Consider the following 19,919-nt stretch of genomic DNA (forward strand, 5'->3'; position numbering starts at 1 on the left):
GGCCAGATATGTATCTGCTTAGTGTAGTCTTACTGCTCAAAGTGTATGAGAAACCCTCCTGGAGAGAAATGCCATGAGGCAGTGCTTCATTCTTACAGCCTGGCGTCTGATGTTTCTCCCTTCCTTGGGAGCCTTGGTGCCCTGTCAAAGGAGGGAACGTGGGGGATTTGACTGACTTGTTCGTGACATAGCTGTTTTCTGCTTTTCATGTTACTTACTTGAGTATAGAAATACCCTTCCAGTCTTCCAAAACCTAACCTATCCTCAAAACATCTGCAAAAGACAGTCTGACTACTTCAGGATTTAGCTGTATGGTTGTTATTTCATTTGTTTGCACAGAGTGGCTTGTGTTGCGAAGCGACCTTAAAGATCACCTGGATCCAACCCCTGTGCCCGTGGCCCACCAGCCCAGGCTGCCCCCAGCCCCATCCAGCCTGGCCTTGGGCACCTCCAAGGATGGGGCACCCGCAGCTCCTCTGGGCAACCTGTGCCAGTGCCTCACCACCCTCTGAGTGAAGAGTTTCCTCCTAACATCTAATCTAAATCTCCCCTCTTTTAGTTTAAAACCATTCCCATTGTCCTATCACTTTCTATTATGAGCTTTTAATAAAAATTTAAAAAAAAAAAAAAATGTCTACCATGAGCTTGAAGTTTTTAATAGAAAAACTGGTTTTCTTTGTAAAATTGCATAGTGTCTGTGTTTTTTAGTTGTTACATTTAGGAAATGCCTATACAGATCTTTTCCATACTATAGATTACACATTAGAAAACAAAACAAAAAAAATATTAAGTCATCATTAGAGTAAATTAGAATATAATATGTTCTGAGATATTGTTGTAAGAAGTGATGTTTGCTTAACGTGGATGAACCATTAAGCATTTCCCTAATATAAGGGTTTCTGTCTTTATGGTACATAATTGCTTTTCCTAACTAATTACAAGTCGTGTATTTGTGTTTGCCACACAAATTATACAACAAGATATATGAAAGTTTGGTTTACCAAATATACTTATTTTGTGATTTCAGTGGTAGCGTGTATGTGTGATATCATTTTTGCTTTAGGACAAGCTGTTTAAACATCTTCATTATTAGTGCATTCTCCTTGAATATAATAAAACAAGTATTAGGTTAGTGTACTAGGTGCCTAAACACTGTTCAGTAGACATGAAGTGGAATTTATCCCCCGAAAGAGTTTTGAAAGTTGAAGGTTTCTGATTGTACATATTGTATAAATACACAGCTTCACTGTGTTGCAAGCAAAGGCTTCGATTTTGGGCTTGGTGGAACAGTGTTGTGCTTAGATAAGCATAAAATTTGTTTAAAACACTGCCAGTAATATAGGTGAATCGATTGCATGTTGGTAATTTCTGGTGTAAGGCATCTTGAAGTCTGTAACGTTTTTTGCATACAGGCATTCTCCACATCAGGGATATATGTGTGCTAATTTGGAAAATCTGTTCCAGAAAAAAATGTTTGGAAAATAAGTTCATTTATAAATCCCTAATTTTGCTAACTACCTCTTACCTATACATTTTTACAGCAACATTTATGCTACTTGGGAGAGTTGCAACTCTGTGTAGCAGAACTCAAGTTTGTGGTTTAGTAGGTGGCAAAGGAGTGAATTTAAATCTGATCTTTATCTCCCTCTAGTGACACATGCTTTCTCTCGCTTCTACTAGTGGTGTCTGGAAGTTTTACCATCATGAGTGCATATGGTATCATTGCGATATCTGTTTTGGATTTTTGACCAGAATGTAAAATGTATGTTTAAATCTATTTTTACTTCAGACAGAAGTTCCTTTTCTGCTTTATAAAGGGAAAGGGGGGAAAAAAAAGATACAGTGGTATTTGTTGTTTGGACAGCCGCTATAAATATAGTGGGCTGATTTATTTATAATCGCGTATTTCAGGAAATGTTTTCTCTTAAAAAAAAAAAAAAAGTGGCTTTGGAAAATTCAAAACAGATAAGTTATGAATTTTTCACTAAACTCTTAATTTGAGTGCTGAAAATTATTTATGAATTTATCAAATCACAGTATTCATGGTGATACTTGGAGCAAATTTCCTCATTTATCCTGCATTTATGCTTCCATGTTGGTGATTTCTCAAGATTTTTCATTCATTTCTCAAGTCTTTTCATTCCATATAAAAATAGGCAGTGATAAGTTTTTAAAAGCAATTGTTGATACATTTAGGAAAAAAAAATTGGGTTTCAGTATTTCACTCATTGTTCTTTTACTTTTGAAAGCACTGTTTTACAAACATGTTGCAACAGGTATGCAGTTATGGTTAAGATAAACTCACGGTGGGGTTGTATTGATAGTACAGTAGTAAAGTACTGTATTCATGCTTTCACTTGAAATAATTTTGGTAGATCCTACCAGGACGTTTTGGTGCAATTCTGTGGATTTAAGTTCCATGTGAATTAAAACTAGTTTACTACCTCAATAAGACTTAAGTTTAAGTGCTTTTAGGGAACCAATATTCTATCTGCTAAACAAGCAACTCAAGGGATCTCTCCAATTAGCTTCTGGCTTTTTCAGGATATTTGTTACATGCTTTTCTTTAACTGTATATACCCACCACTTCTAGGGTATTCATGAAGAAAGAAAACTTGGCACTTTCGTTCAAATTGATGTTGCTTAGTTCAAATTGATTGTGTAGGATACTTCTATAAATCATGAAATGAGTAAAATAAATAACTCTTGTAAGGAGCACTGTATTAAACTACATGATTAACTTTATAGCTTAGTCTTTAATTTGTTGGGGCCACACTTCTCAGGCACAGCTGGGAGTGAGGTTTGCTTGGAGCTTTTCCTCAAAATGAATAAGGTTTAAAAAATTTTTTTGCAAACTGCACATGTGGGTTTAATAAGTAGTTAACACTAATAACTAATACTAGAAATCAGACTGAGTAGGTCAGAGCAGAAATTAATACATGTTTGTATTGTCCTGGGTCTTTGCAGGCAAGTCACTCTTCTGTGCTTAGTTACTCAGGGACTTCCTGGGTTACAGCAAACTTTGCACTTCTCCTAAATGATTCCTACCGGGGAAAAAAAAAATCTTTCTTTCCATCACTCACAAGATTATTATCATTTTTTTTAGGACTTCTTTTGCTGGGCATCTGGCAGGGATTCTTGTTGGACTGATGTACACCATGGGACCTCTGAAAAAGATCATGAAAGTCTGTGCAGGTATATAATTCAGTTTGGTTTGTAAAATCTGCATGAGCCACTTTGTTGTAAAATTCAGTAAACTTTTGTATTTGCAGACATGGAGGCAATTCCAGCATTTTTTAGGGGATTAAAGATACACTGATAAACTGAATGCAGAAGCACTTTGTCTTTACTTGTTCTTACCTGTGTTAAAGGTGCCTTTCAGGTGTCATTTTTTTAAAATAGATATTTAAAGTAAAATCTTTCATGTAAGATGCCAATGGAAATGTCATTTTAAATGGAGTTGTGAAGCTGTAGATGTATGTCAGAACACAGTGTGTTTCTATGGCAGGTTTCTGTTGCTTATATCCATTCATGTGGAAGCTGCTAAATTTCAAAAAAAGATTGTGGGATGCTTGAGAAACTGTTGCAAGATTCCTCAGCCTTTCTAGTAGTGAGTTGATATGGCTTTTCGTATTTTAGAAGTAATTTTTTAAATTAGAATCTTTAGACATCTTCAGACAAACAATTTTCAATATAGCCCTACAAACTTTCATATGAACATGCCCTTAAACTTCAGTGTGTTAATTAGAAACCTAAGCCCTGTTACGACAGTTGTGCTGGGCGTGGTTGTCAGAATACTTTTTGTCCGATTACTTAATAAGTTGGGCACCTTATTTATGACTGTGCCATTAAGTTGACCATGGATGTGGTGTTTGTACAGTGAAAAATTACTTGGTCAGATGTTTGCATTCTCATGGGAGGTTTTATCCCATTTTGGTGTTAGCCTGGAAAAATAAAGACCGAAGCATCAGAGTTCCTACCCTACTTGAGTAAACTCACTTACTTAAAAGTTAATATTTTCTCGTTCTGTGGCATCATGACCATTAGGACTGTTGAGCATTGGATTAGGTTGCAGAGGGAAATTCTGCAGTCTCCATCCTTGGATGTTTTCAAGACCTGGCAGAATTAAAACCCTGACTAAATAAACTGGTCCGATATCATAGCTGACCCTGCTTTGAGTGGGCTTTGGGCCTCCTGAGGTCCCTTCCAAACAGAATTGTTCTGTGATTCCGGGATAAGAGCCATGGTACTCTTAGTGACACATGCTGTGGAGATCCTGCTTCTGTGAAGGTTGCTGTGTGACTAAAGAGTGGAAGAAGGGATTTTCCATTAAACAGGTGATTTTTGTCAGCAGAGCACAAACAATGCAGTGTTCTTCCAATTCTAAGGTCTCTGTGCATTAACCCATTTTTACCACTGTACAATCACAGTGCAAAAATTATTCATTATAAGTTCTGGAGAACATAGGTTGGTTTGCATTTTTCTAGTCTACTTGGCTATGTTGCTTAAATTTGATTCTGTGTTTTAAAGAGAGACTATGATTATTTTATTCTAATAGAGCATGCATTATTCTTATATTTAGGTGCTGTTACTTCATTCACTGATCCTGACAGGCCAAGAGACTACTACTCAGGTTATTCAGGTAAATGCTGTCACCCACTTTCCTAAAAGCTTATTTCAGCTCATTTTCAGCTTTACAAATATGGATATCATTTTTGCTAGTAATAGAAAACCTACCAAGTATTCTGCCTATTTGTGCACTTGCTAATTAAAAACAATTTTTCTGGCCTTGTCTTTTCCTACTTGGGGAACCATGTTGGATGTGTTTTATACAAGAATCTTTAAGCCTTAAATTAAGGGTATGACTTCATAAAATGCTACCCTGGGCCAATACCATCCTTTTCACAGAGCCTGCAGCAAGGAGGAAATTGTCTACCAGAAGCATCCTTTTAAACATTGGTAGATCTGCCCTGATTTGGCAAACTTACCTATTCCTTTCTAGGATCTAGACCACAAAGGGAGTGTGAGCTACCTGTTTCCAGCTGGCAGTCTCGGGCCAGTTACAGATGTTTGCTGAGCTGCAGTTACTGTTCTGTTGCATTGCTCTGTTCCACGTTTGTAACAACCAAATCTTCCTTCAGTATGCCAATACAGTAGTATGTGGAAATTAAGAAATTGTATCAGAAAAAGGAATTTGATTTGCTAATGAGAATAAGAATTTGCACTTGACATTTAAACTCTGTAATCTGTTGCATCCACTCTATAAACACCAGCTGCTCAGCGTGTGGGTGGGTGTCAAAGACAACTTTTGTGGAATAGGAGCAGATTCCAAACTGCCCTTTACTTCTTTTCCAGGTCTCTCTAATCATGGAGAAGTGAAGATATTTCATGTAGTATATTTAGAATGATTAATAATGACACAGCACCAGAGAAAAAGATCTGGTACACTGATGAAAAATAAACTTGTTTTGTGTTGCGTGTCTAGGGCAGTCCCCAAAGAAACCATGGTGTTGCTTTGGGTTGGTGTGGATGAAAGGGAGCAGGGTTAACACAAATTATCCTATCTTGCATGCTTGGCTTTAGATGTAAATCATTTTTTGTAGTAAATTCAATACTCTGAATTGATTTATAATTGTAATTATAAAAGATGTATATATACACAGGGAATGAACGTATTAAATATGTATCATAATTTTCTTTCACCTATTCATAGGAGTCTTCATGGAAGGGTTAACCTTTTGCTTTTTGTATGATATAGTAATGGATTTTGCTGTCTGTGAATTAAGAAAACTTTCTAGAATTGTATGCTAATTATGCATGTGCAGTATATTCTTACCTTGATTAATTTTTCATTTTCTGGTATTGGTGATTTATTACTTTCTGACTTCAAATACCAATTAACTAAATAATAAATAGATAATAACAGATTTTATAAAACGGTACAGAGAAACAGCTTTACAAGGAAAATGAAGATTTCAAGTGTGATTTTTAACACATTTAGCGTTTGGTGACTGAATTAGGTTTTCTCTAAATGCAGTTCATGAATAAAGTATAGGGACGCTTATTTTGATTAATAGGAACACCTTTAACACTTCAATATTACTAAATTGTTTCTCTTTGTAAAATAAAAGATTGCAGCTTTGTCAGCACTTACATCTTGATGACAATGTAAAACATCACACACAAAATTTACAATAGAGCAAACTTAATGACATCCTTTTTCATCAGATAGCACCATGATTTTTATAGTCTTCATGCATGCTGTTTTGAAGCCTTCAGAAAATAGATTTGTAGCTAAACCAACGTTCCTTCAGATAAGCATAATGCAGAGGGGAATGAGAGGAATATATAAGGATCTCATCTGGAATATGTATCTATATCAGCTAAAAGGTATCCTGCAGTTGATTTTATTTTTTTCTGCAGAACTGTCTCTTAAATATAGCCAGTATGACTGAAAGGCTTTTAAAGGTTGTTAACAATATGACTAATTCATACAGATTTGAAATTATGTATCTATCTCTTTCTAGCCAGAGGAATAGCAAATAGCTTGAGAAATGGCAGAAGTTCAAGTTAAAGGATGATAATACCAAGTCTTCACTGCAGTTGTATGAAAATTTCTGCCAATGTTAGTTGTTGTATGTTCCAAAAAGGAAAAATTTTTAAATGGGTAAAATTACTTTTTTGTGTGCCCATGTATAATGTGCATTTGCATCCATACACACACACGGATATAAAATTATGTATGCCCTCACTTTGTAGTGTGTGCTTGGTATTAATCACAGAAACTCCACAGGAAAGCTATACATTAAATCTATATAACTATTGAGATATCAAGATCAATAATAATCTTGTGTTAATCTGAAGATAAAAAGAATGGCATGCTGTACTTGTCACACAAATATCTTCATTATTTTTTTCATTTGGAAAATCTTGTATAAGTTTTCTATCACTTGGAGAAACTGGCCGTGTTTCTGTACTTTGATTCTTCAAAATCTACTGTCCAGATGTCTAGAAGAGAAGTTAAATATCCAAAGTTTTATATACTGATAATACGAAAGAGGAATAGAAATGACACTTCTCCTCTTAATTTAACTCAGCAGAGATTTTCTGTGTTCAGGTTTAGGTTGTGTTAAAGGAAGAGATTCTCGTTCAAGTCTCTTGCCAAGTTGTTTTCTTTTCTTTTAAATCCCAAAAGGATTTGGGTGGATGATGGCTTGTTCATGCTTGTTTTGACAGACTTTGTAAGTGGTCAGAAATGCTTGGTGGTCATTAGCAGAGGCAACGTACAGTGGCTGTGGCATTAGATGAGATCTGCAGTGTGTTTGGGTTTTGTTAGTTTGGTTAGAGCAGACGTAGCACAAACCAATTGCATATTTTCCTACAAAAAATGCAGTCTTCATCCATGTGTATTCTAGTTTCAAACATTACTTGAATTTAGGATGACAGTGGTACATACTGTTTATGGCCACTAGGGTGAAACGAGACACAGGTGGAAAAAAGCCTGAAGCAAACCGGTGGTGTGGTTGCTGTTTCAGTGACATAGATAAGGTGTCCTAGTAATGACATTTAAATGTTAAAAGGAGATGATGAAAAACATCTTTCAATTTGTTTGAAATTTAAAATAATGGTAGTTGTATGTTACTTATTTATAACTGATAAAAGATGGAGGTGTTTGATGCATCTTGCTTGTTATTATTGTTCTCCTGTTACTGTAGTCTGGCTTTGCAAATTACAAAAATATATTTTGATTCATAGCATATCATAAAAATCCTATTTTTTTTCTCTCCCGAATTAAACAAATTTGTGGAAGAAAGATAACAAAGATGATGTCTGGCTTCCTCCCCTTCCACTGAATATCATCAGTTTATTTTCCTTTTCATTTTACAGATTATTATTATAGATATCCAGAGTATCAATACACAACACCAAGGAACTACTATGATTATACGGGTGGGCTTACAGAGGAAGAACAGCTTGAAAGAGCAGTGCTAAACAGTCTTAATGAAAGAGGTAAGGCTTCTATTGTGTTTCATATATCAAATTATGATTCATATTGAGGTGGGAGGAACACAGGGAAGATGTATTGTTCATGATTTATTTCCAGTCTTTTGACATCCATTCAGAAATGGACAAAAGTTTTCTGGTAGAATTTTCAGAGAATGACGTGTGAGGATGGAGTACCATTCTTAGTGTAACTGCATTTATTAAAAATTGCTTACTGTTTGATTTACCTGCTGCTTCTGGAGTAAAAGAACTGCTTTTATAACAAACAAAACCAAAGTAAATTAAGTTACTGTGCCAAATAAACCCCTCACATTCTAAAGAGTAGTAGGGAGTAGTATAACAGAGGAATCGATGCTGCCAATATTTAAACTTTTTGTGTATTTTTTGCTTTTTATTTGTATTTGAGGAGAAATGTACTGATGTCTTACTCCTCACATTTTCCTCTTTCACTCTAAAGAAAGTTTGTGCTGGCTAGTGGAAAGACCAAAAGAAAAAATAAAAGCAGTTTAGGAATAAATATAGTATTTGTTTTTAATTGCAAGTTATTAGTTGAATTGGTATAAAATATATTAACTGGGATATACTTTATTTTTCTATAATGCAAGTAAAGTCAAGAGAAAAAAATCTTAGAACAATATATTTCTCATTCTGAAAACTTGAGCGAAAATATACTAGGCTAACAGTATATTAATGTAAATGTTAAACCTGATGCGTTAGTAGTTTTGCAACATTTTAATAAGTGATTATACAAAGGACATAAATTACTACATATGTTGTCTGGTATTGAGATTTTTAATATCAAATACTGCTCTTTAATCCTGTATATTGTATGTCAATATATGACTTCAACCAAAGGCTTTATGTTCTCCTTAAGTTAACAAAGCTGAAAGGTTTCTTTTAAATTTGATGAAGCTCTAACATTAAATCTTAATAAAAATAACCTGACTGCCACTTATCAATGTAATTTTTCTTCTTTTGTTCATAGTCTTGTTATTCTAACTTCCTGGGTGCAAGGAAGCCTTAATTAGGAAAAAGATAACAGAAACTCATACTTGTCGCTGCAACTGTTAAAACACGATGCACTATTCATTAATCTTTGCTCGGAAAAATAATTTACATCACTGGTTTATGGCTGTTAGAAATATCAGGCAAAATATGAAAGTAAATATCTTGACACGTCGTCATCACTTTCTTTCACACCGTCTGTGATCATATATATTATGAAGGATGTGTTATCTGGAAGATAATTTTAAAAAGGCAGCAGATGAGGCAATGTTGTGTATGAAAAGGTTTCTTCAGTTTGAAAAATTGATTAACGTGTTTTTTAATGTAAATACAGCTTTTTGCTTTATATCTATTGTGAGAAGTCACTTTTGAGGCTGAAGTGCAGTTTTTTGGGAAAACTAGTTTTTAAAAAAGTGGTTTTTGTCATGGTGTTACATACTTAGGCTTCTAACTGTCCATAAATATTGTGAAACTATAAACTTAAAAACAAAAAACAAACAAAAAAACTGTTTTTCAAACAAAAAACTATTTTCTGCAGCAAAATCAATAGTGTAAGAAGTTTTAGAAATGATGATAATCTGAGCAGTTCCTTTTAAATCAAACTTTTCCGAAAAACTTAGAAGCTGGTGAGGGTCTTAGCTTTCAAGCAAATTAATAATGTATGAGTCTGTCTGGTCTGCTGGCAAAAGTTGGCAAATCAGATATTGTTCATGCTGTTTTAGACGTTTTAAAACAAAACGAAAACCAACAAAACCACCACAACAGGTAATATCAATATTTTGTCCTATATACATTTGTCCTAAATAAGGTTTTGGGAAGGACTGGGTCTAAAGTGAGCTTTAATGGAAGGGACATTTTTTACTTTACTGACATTTTTACTTGATGTTTTACATTATTTTTTACAGATCGATTTTGAGAAAAATCTTTCAAAGCTTTTAAGTGTTTTGGGATGTGTTGTCTTGCAAGAGCATGAACCTTGTTTGTATCTGTTTGTTTGTGTTTTTATACTATGAACACAGTAAAACTGTGTTGTTTTTTTTTGTTTACTTGTTTTTCAAAACACTCTGTATAAGATTACTGCTCTTGTGAGCTTTGTCTGTAACAGCTGAGTGCCGACGGCTTTTAAGTCATTGGAGCCTAGGCATCTAATGGATGCCTCATGTCTTTGGATGAATGATGATTTTAGGTGTAGTTTTAAAGCCATTTGATATTCTTTTGAGGCCTTAAGTCACACTGCAGAAGGAAAAAACATAAATTATTACTCAAATCTCAAGACATCTTTGACAAAGATGTCAAATTCTTAGCTCTCTATAGAAAATATGTGCATGTAGGAGTTGGTATTACAATAAAAGAAAATGCTTTTATTTTCAATGCCATAAAATGAAGTCAGTTTGTAATACCAATGACAAGATTATGATAATAAAACTGGACAGCATACATTTTAGTCTGTCATCCATCAGTATGGAACACCTGCAGCTTTCTGTCTGTAGCCTTAAATAACCTACATCACTATAGGTAAGTGTTTGTTTCTGTTTGCTTTTTGAAGTACTGTGCTGTATTTGGACAAAGATAGAATACATTTCCTCTTATAGTTGAAAATCTTACTTGGAGAATGCCCTTTGAAACCCGAGAAAGAGTTCAAATAGCCTCTCTAGCTAAGTATGTCTCGCTAGCAGATAACTGGCATACCAAGTCACATTTTTAACTTCGGTTTGAGACAACAGCATTTCTTATGTCTATGCTTGTGTCTGTTTTCAGTGCTAGTTAAAGTTGTTAAACCTCATGGATAAGCGAAGTGGGAAATATATTGTTGTTTCCAATATAGTTTGGTGCAATTAAATTTATATAGGTGGTATTTTTATTATGGTTTCACAGCAGTGCTTTAATTTTGCGGCTTTTCCTGTTTGTCACAGTACTTTAGTTTGGAAAAGTAAGACTTCAGAGCTCAACTTTGAAAAATATTTCATAAAACAAGCTACTCAAAGGTTAAAGTTACCTATGGGCACATCTTATTTCCAAAAGAAAGTAGCATAGAGTTTGTAATTGATCATACCTGCTTCAGAGTGACAGAAAGGATGAAACGAAATGTATTGTGCTAATGAGCAAATAGGGTATTCTCCCGTGTCAGTCTGAAAAACAAAGCTTGAGTGAGTACTGTCCTTTGAGCAGGACGTGTTTTTCCATGAAGCATGGCATTTGCTGTAGCTTGCAGTTGTATGGATGAAACAGGTACTTAACATGACTAAAAATTGCCTAGCATAATTTGAAACAGGCAGCTAAATGGATGTAAAAACAGGTACCAGAACCAAAATTCAAGGCAGTCTTTCACAGTTGGAAACAAAAAGATACGGAAATTTATACTATCGCACTTGCTCTGTAGCTTTGCTGAAAATAAACATATTTTTTTTCTTAGACAAATGTATTTATTAGGGGTTTTAGGCCACAAAATGTACCATTAGGTTTGGAATGTTGATCCAGTCTTACAAACTGCTGTGTTTATATCCCGCTGAGCTTTTAAGATGCTCAGCGGCATAGTCCAGAATTTCCTGGTATCAGTCGTTGTCCACAACTGAAAACTAATTTGTATTAAGACAGGCAACAAGTTTAATCTAAGTAATTATTTTTATATAATCCCATACATGAATTTATCTAAACTCAGCATAAAGGTACTGTCTTCCTACTTAATCTGCATTCACACATTCCAGAACTGCAATTTTATTTTGGTGCCCTATCCTGAGAAATTCTTTAATAATAGTAATAGGTATCTAATGCAAGAAAAAGTAATTGCTAGGGCTGTTTATGTGAGATTTATGTAGGCACTGGTTTTGGCAGTCTGTCAAATTGTCATAATGACCTATGCTCATTTACTAAAAAGAACTTCTATATTCTTTCTATCACTAGTTTTAGATATTGTCAAACAAGAACCAATGTAAACAGCATTAGTTTACTTTTTATTTTCATTCTGATTCTCATAAAGTAATTTCATATTACTCACAAATTAAAATAACTTCTCCTTCAGTTAAGTCAGATAAGGACAATTATTGTTTTAATTAACATTTATTTATGATATTTAAATTATATGGTTTCACTATGAAATTAAAAATATATGGCTTTACTTTTTTTTTTTTTTGGTTTAATCCTCATATTAGCAGCTGTATATGGTAACCCCGGTATACCATCTCTCTTGTTCTTATCTGTTTTTTCCTTGCTCTTTTGCTCAGAAGAAATATCTGGATTAGTGTGGGATGGGGATTTTTGTGGTGGTGGGTGGTGGGGTTTTTTTTTTGAGCCGGAATTCTAAGTTTATGTCTTTCAGTCTCAATAATGTTAAGAATCCCCCTGCGTGCTTGTGTCTCTGCACAAAAGCATTTTTCTCTTAAGAATAAAGTTTTTAAGCATGTAGTTTTTGTATTTTGTGGTTAAAGTGAAATATGTGTATATAGAAAGTCCTCATAGGTTTCAGTGCAAATATGCATTTCTTTAATTCTAATCTGATTTAAATTAAAGGAAAAAAAGAAATGTTTAGATGTCCCAGTATGTACTAATCATAGGTACATCTGCAATGTGGTTATGAAATATTTAGTCATCTGGCTTAGCAGTTCTCTGACTTTAACTTTACTTCCCATTTCTGCTTTCTTTTATTGAGACTGGGATTCTTTGTTCTATTTAGGCTATGAAGCTTGCTAAATCCATTGAAGATTGTGAGTAGTATGAAACAGAAATGCTGTATGATTCCATTTCTCTCCAAGCAGGGTTGTCTTTCCCCTTTTGCTACGGTAGGAATGCCAGTCATTGCATTGAAATGGTTTTCTGTAGAAATGTCGTAAATTATATGCTTCGATACGCAGTGCATGATATCAGATTAAAGTACCTTTCATAAAGTCACGTGTAATGATTGGCATCTGATTCTGAAAGGCCAACTTTTCTTTTAGTTGGTCTCAAGTACCCAGAAACATGTTCTGGGAGAAAAGCTCTCTCCTTCAAGTGAAGTTCCTGCTCTAAATATCTTTGGAAATAACTTTTTATAACATTGCATATGTGGTCTAAGATCCTGATTGCTAGCACCTTGTTCAGGCAAATTTCCAGGAAGTTTAATTGGTAGATATTCAGCATTTTCACGTAAAGTTTTGGTGTGTGCTTGGTGTTAGTAGCAGACCACAGTAGCCAGAAGTCTGTTATAAATACTTACGGACTCCTGGTTTCCGAACATTTTTGAACTTCAAAATTTTCCTGAGGCTAATAAGCAAGTTTACCATTGGAGCTTTCTTATTTCCTTGTTAATATATAATCTAAAAGATAAATATCATTTAAGTTAAAAATAAATAAAAATCCCAACCAACATGCGTAGGAGTAGAAATGTTCATAATTGATAACCGCTGATTAAAATATCTTCCTGATTTCATCGAGCAGTTCTCTTTCAGTATTTATGAGACGCAGATAAGCAAAATCCTGTCATTTTTTTCAAAACTGCAGACTGCTTGATTTTTGTCTTGGGTAGTTGTATTCAGACAGCATTCCAGTTTCATTTGCAGTATTACTTCTGCTTCTCGGACTCCCATAGTTAAGTAGATAGATACCAAGTTTCAGATACAAGTCTGTCACAAGGGAAGTATTTGGTTTGTCTCAGGAATATCTCATTCCTTGAAGGGACCCTTGTCCCATTTAATTTTCTGTTTCATGTGCTGCACTTGTATTTTAAACAAATTAGAATCTCTTAGTAAGTGATGAAATTGCACTGGAAACTAATAAATTAGGGAGTTCTTTAGCAGGATCTCCCAGTGAAAAGCTAATACTGTCGCTCTTTTTCTAGCAATAGAATTGTAGCAAGAATCATAGCTAGAATTTTCCAGCAACAGAGCTCAATTTCTGAAAGAAGAGTAGTGATGCGTAGTATTAAAACAAAACAACAAAAAAAATATTTTTGAGAATAAAAGTTCTGATTCTCTTGGTAGTGGAGATAAATGCTTACCAGATATGTAAGAAGCAGCACCACTAAGCCTTTCCCAACAGGCGTGGTGTGAACCATAGACCCGTGACCATTTGGCACCCATGAGTTACCGTTCTTGACAAATCGTTCTGGAAAGCAGGGAAGTGGTTCTGTTCTGAAATCTGTTTACACACATGAACTCGTTAGTTCAACAGCTTAGTGAACTGGAAGAGCAGAGCTGTGTTCTGTTAAGTGATCATTACCAGAAACTTCTTGATGCGAAGTCCAATTATAAAGTTGTCGATGCAGATGAATGGGATTGGGAACAATTTGTATTCTGTCTTTCCTGAAAAAGTTCTGCCTAGTTGTTCGTACAGGATTGCCTCAGGTTTGGGGCTTGCTTGGGTGCAGTACTCTTGAGTTGTGTATTCAGGGGATTAAAAAGATGCCAGTAAGTTAAAAGTAGGACTTATCCTACTTGAATGATGAAGCGTTTGCACTTATGAAAGTGGGGAAAAAATAAATAGATTATTGAAGCATTGTGATGCTAGTACACCTCAATAGTTTAGAACATAACTTTAGATTGTGTTTCATACCCTAATACAGTATGCCTTTCAAGGCTGTTCTGCTCCAAGTTTTGCCCTGGTATTTGCTTTTCTCTAGTTTGCCCTGGATGTAGCACTGTGGTGAGTTTACTATACTCAGTATTTAATACCTGGAGATGATGGTATTCATTTTGCTGTGCAGCACGTTTCATTCCTTCCATCAAATGCTTGGTACTATATCCTGTATTTCTGGAAACCTTGCCTTGAAGGGTTAACTTCCTTTGGTCTTTTAGCAACAAGTCACAGTGACACAGTAGTTCCTACGTTCTGATTATCGATACAAAAGATTTTATCGTATGTCTCAATAACCATTAATGTTATTTGCATTAAAAAAAGTATATGATAGTGATACATTTAGAACTTCATGCTGAAAGCTATACAGAATGCTGCTTTTTTCTCTGACTTCCTAAGTTTGCAAGAACATTTTGGAAAGTATCACCAATACAGCTTTCTTTTGGATGCTTTTCTTCATGCAAAAGTGTCAACTGCCAAAGAAAAGTAAAAATAGCAAGAAAACAATAAAGAAATAGTTAAATCTTCAATCGTAGTTAGCAATGTTTTGCTTACATTCATGCTGCATCTATTTATAAATGCATGGTCTGCATATGGAGTAACTCTGTTCTTGGTGCTTTGACCCAAGACACAGTGATACAAGTGGGAGTTTTTATATCGACTTCAGTGGTCTCTCGACATTTTTTTTTCTTAGTAACTTGGATGTTTTTGTAAAGGAACAAATGTTGTTCCTTCCACAGTGGGTTTGGCAGGGTCACCTTGCTGGAGAACAAGCAGTTCTGCGTAACAGCTGTGGGCATAATTAGAAGAAGCTGTGTGTGGGCTACAAAAAAACACTCTTCCACGTTGGAGAAAGTGGTAGTTGCTGTGGAGTGGCTTCAGTCTGCATTGGTGTTTCCATTCATCTGGGTTTCTTGGTCTTGGCATTGGAAAATGGATATTGTTTAGAATTGCTTTGTTGTGTCTTTGTTAGGCATGCAGAAATGCCCTAAAAGAAAGACAAAGCTTTTTTTTTTTTTTCAAATGTGACTTTAAATATATATAATATATAAATATATAACATTTATTTATATAACATGTAACTATATATAACAAATTTAATTTACAGTTAAAAGCAGCTCCAGACTAAGGTCAGTGAATAATCCTAACGTTGGATTTACCCATTGATTTACTATTTTTTCTCTTGTTGTTTTATCACTGGATTAATTTTATAGACTGGGTATAACTTGCACTTTGTTTATTGAGACTTAAAAATAATGTTCTGGACCTTTTCTCGATGTCTGACTAAATAAATTACCATATTCTAGTAGTTTCAAGAAAACTATAAATCTCCATGCTGTGTCTCGTTGGCCAAAGTCACATCTACATCCTTAGGGTCCTAAGGCCAACTGTGTTGTGTCCCTTCTATACTTTTTTATTTTTTTTCTACTGATAGTCTGTAGCTTGCATTAAAATATATATATAATGATTTTATACATACATAATAATTACATATGTTCCCTGCTGTTGTCAGTGTGCAGGTAGGTTTTACAATTATGCTTAAAAGGAATATATGGGACACTTCTGTACCACATCTTTAATGTGGTATGTGCAGTTGTGTAGACATCAATGAGCAAGCAGCTCAGCTGGCCCTGAAAGCTGGCTGGATGTGATCAGAAAGTCTTACTGTCATTAGCTCAAGCAGGTTTTTTTGCTAATGAATTCAGTTATATTTAGCAAGCTTAAGTACAGAGAGAACCGATCCATTCTGGAAAGGATTAATTAGAATCACCTCAGTTACATGTTTTGGATGTGGTTCCCAGGCAAAGTGTTGTAAGGTGGCAGTGAGTGTGAAGCCTGCACTTGTCCAGTTCTTTGGTAACCCAGCAGCGGCTGTGTAGCACCATTCATACCATGTCGTACATGGAGAGGTGTGGCTGGCATCTGTGTTTGATGAACCTGATAAAGTTTTAATCTTTCGATGTGTTTTTCAAGAGGGAGAAATGGTGGTTCAGGTGAGCATTACTTGGGACTCTTTGCCTGTATTTATCCAATTGATCACACAGCTTAAGTGTTCAGCTAGGCAGTTTTTGCTATGTTACTATGACATGATACATAAAGGAAGAATAATGCATTTATTTAGTACTTTTAAAAATCAACCTTATGTGAAGCAATGTTTGGTTGAAAAATAGAATCTAGTTGAAAAAACGTATCCAGTTAGATTTCTGGAGATTTTTAACCGTTTTAAACAGAAATACAAGCCTATTTGCCTTATTAAAGAAAGGAGTTTCTGCATGTAATTAAAGAATTTGCCAGAATTATTTCTGTTCCTGTTGGTATTCAGGATTTTTGAGATAGTAAAACTCTCATTATGTAGCACTGTCTTCATTTTCAGTTATTTGAAGGTAAAAATGAAGATTGCCTTTTCAATGTCTACTTTTATTTCCTTAGCTAAACAAACAGAAATGCAAAATCTTTTACACAGCATGAGTTGAACAAAAAAAAATAGTATGTTAGATCAGAGCCTGGCAATGTCTTCTGCTTTTAGGATATCTGTACCTCTCTGGTTTACCTGTGGCAGTATGTGTGTTTCCTAACTGTTGCTATTTTAGTTTTTAATGGATAAAAAATACAGATTGTATTAAGGATTAATAGTTTCACATCGGCTCTGTTAAAACAAAAGTAAATTTAAATTGTGGGTTTGGTACAGAAATGACCAGAAATTCCCCGTGAGCTTTACAATTCAGAAGCGTTGAACCAAGTTCCATAGCATCACAGAAATGCTTTCCAAGAACAGGCCTGTTGTCTTACACTGCTGAGGACAGAACCTGAGTAACTTCCTGATTCTAAGCAAATGTGTAAGGGTGATGAAATTTTACTTGTGTTTATTCCTTTTTGCCAGAAGAAACGTTCAGACCTTTGAATTTGATTTTTGTCAGACTCTTTGTATGATTTATTTTGTTCGTGCTGTACTCCTGTCTTAGACCTCATTTTTAGGGCTTTACTTCCTTTAATTCTTTAACATTGTTCATTACTTGATTTGTGCAACTTACTGGAAAAACAGCTCAGGAGAATAAAATACAGGTCATGTGAATAGCAAAATAAGTCACTGAAGTAATTTTATAAAGTGACGAATGTCTTAGTATCATTCAAAAGAATGAATTGGAAAATACACATAAACACTAGTGGATATGCACTAATGAACCAGAAGGCAAGAATCTGCATGGAATAATGTAAGGTCTTCAACTTTTTTTTGAGGTTGTACTGTGGATGCTTGAAACACTGAAGAAATGAGTAAAGCAGTAACTTCCTATTTGCAGCTGAAGACTTCTATTTGATTATGCTGAATATGCAATCTACCTGAAATTCTTCTTGTAGCTGAAGTTAATCTATGTTTTCCTTATTGCTCTAAAGAGAAATAGATATCTTTCTGTCTTAACCTAAGGTAGATTAAGTAGCATATCTAGAATAGGTCAAGGTTCCTCTTGAGTTGGTTAGCAACTCCTGTTCAATACTTGGGAATGAAAGATACGTTTGAATTTGTGTATCGACTATTTTGCTTAATGCATGTCTCCTTGTTTAGTAGATTAAACATCTTGAGACTTATTAGATCATTGGAGAATGCAGTGAGATTGTTTTATATCATCTCTCCTGTAGTATCTATGCAGTAGCTAGAGGAAGCTACCCCAAGGCACTGACTGACAGTCTGGTCTCTAAGTGTGTGCTGCTAACAACTTCTGTTACTTTAAAAGGTCTGTCTGGAGGATATGAATACAGCAAAGATTAGGCTCTGAGGCATGATTAAAATAAATAATTAAGTTCACATATGAAGGCATTAAGGTATTTGTGTTACCCAGAACAGGCTCTCAGCCCTTCTGGAGGGAAGGTTTTACATTTCTCACTGCTATCATCTGTCTTAGAAGAAACCGTGTGGTCAGCATTGACCTGACCTGCTCTTCTAACAATCCAGTTGAATCTGGTCTCATTGTATGCTACTTTTCTTCCTGACTTCACTAGCCACACCTGTCTTCCCACTAGTTTGGTCTTTGAGTTGCCAGCCCTTCCACAGCACAGCACACGCGGTTCATAGGCTTCCCTTCCGCAGATCTTTACTGACCTTGCTTTGTGCCTTCCAGTTTGAAGTTACTGTTGCTTTGGAAAGGATGTTCATTGGGTTATGAAATATTGTAAGCCCATGTGTATCTCAGCTTGTGGTCAGTGGAACACAGTAAAACAACTGCTTGTTCTTTGCTTTTTGAACACACCTTGTATCAGAAAGTAAAATGAGGGGAAATAAATAAATGTAGTAAATGAACACTTAGCTCAGCTGAATCTTTTTGTTAATGAAAACCATTCTGCCATGCTGCATATGAACTGGTGTTTTTTTGTTTGTTTGTTTTTTTCCAGACAGTGAGATTGTTCTTGGATTTTAAGTAAAAAATTGAGAAGCAATTTGCCTTGTGCTAAGGCCTGCAATTTCCAATACACATTAGCTTTTAGTAGCATTCTGAACAATTTCTTCTAATGTTCATTTGCTGTTGCTGCCATGCATGTATATTTATGATTTCCACGGTATAAAGATAAACTGTTGGAGCACATTATAAAAGAGGTGGCATCATTTCATCACTTAAACTTGATGAACTTGCTAGCATGGCATGCTATTTTGCAAGGGAGAAGTATGCACCTAGGTAGGGTAAGCGATGGTGGGTCCCAAGGAGTTCATGTAATGTTTGTCAGCGACATAGCATTTTCAGAAGCAGAGTAACACCTTAAATTATTTTGAGGATTGTCTCTGGTAAATTGAAACAGAGGGACAAACTGAAGATAAAATACAAAAATATGAATTAAGTTGTCTGTACATTAATTAATTAGAAAAATACTTCTGACCATTGCCTCTAATTTTATAAACACTTAAACAGTGCTAAGCAGCAAAAACTTGAGCAGCTATAGTTATCTCTGGAAGTACTTTCCAAGAGCTTGACTGCTTGGCAAGCACAGAAGAAATCCTGAACGTGTTTTCAAAATCCTACGTTTGGTTAGCACCCTACAAATTAAAATACTCTTGTAAGTGAATAAGAAACTAACAGAACCACTTTGTGAATTGGACTTCCTGCTATTATGCAATATAAACAATATTATGTGTTCACTACAAACAATTCTGGATACAGGATACAGCTGCAGTCAAAATCCATTTTGAAAATTAGCTTAATACAGTATTTGCCTTTGGTTTTCCACATTGCTAATATAAATGAAGTTCTGAGGTGGATGTTTAAGAAATACCGAGTATTACAAAGACTGTTGTGTTACCTTTAAAGCTACTTTGTTTATCCTTACCTCTGTAAGTGAGCTCAGTTTCTCATTTTTGTTTCCCAAGGCCCCTCAGTTGT

At 35.0% G+C, this 19,919-nt stretch overlaps 1 protein-coding gene across 4 annotated transcripts in view; it reads left to right on the forward strand.

Moving 5' to 3' along the window:
* RHBDD1 (rhomboid domain containing 1) overlaps positions 1–19,919 on the forward strand; it is a 35,915-nt gene that overhangs the window by 12,858 nt on the left and 3,138 nt on the right. For all 4 annotated transcript variants that reach the window (XM_068691590.1, XM_068691588.1, XM_068691587.1 and 1 more), the window contains exons 4-6: positions 3,107–3,195; positions 4,583–4,642; positions 7,888–8,010. In XM_068691590.1, coding sequence (XP_068547691.1) covers positions 3,107–3,195; positions 4,583–4,642; positions 7,888–8,010 — 272 coding nt within the window. The remainder of the gene's footprint in view (positions 1–3,106; positions 3,196–4,582; positions 4,643–7,887; positions 8,011–19,919) is intronic.

The sequence above is a fragment of the Anas acuta genome, chromosome 9 (genome assembly GCF_963932015.1).
Source record: "Anas acuta chromosome 9, bAnaAcu1.1, whole genome shotgun sequence".
Lineage (NCBI taxonomy): Eukaryota > Metazoa > Chordata > Aves > Anseriformes > Anatidae > Anas > Anas acuta.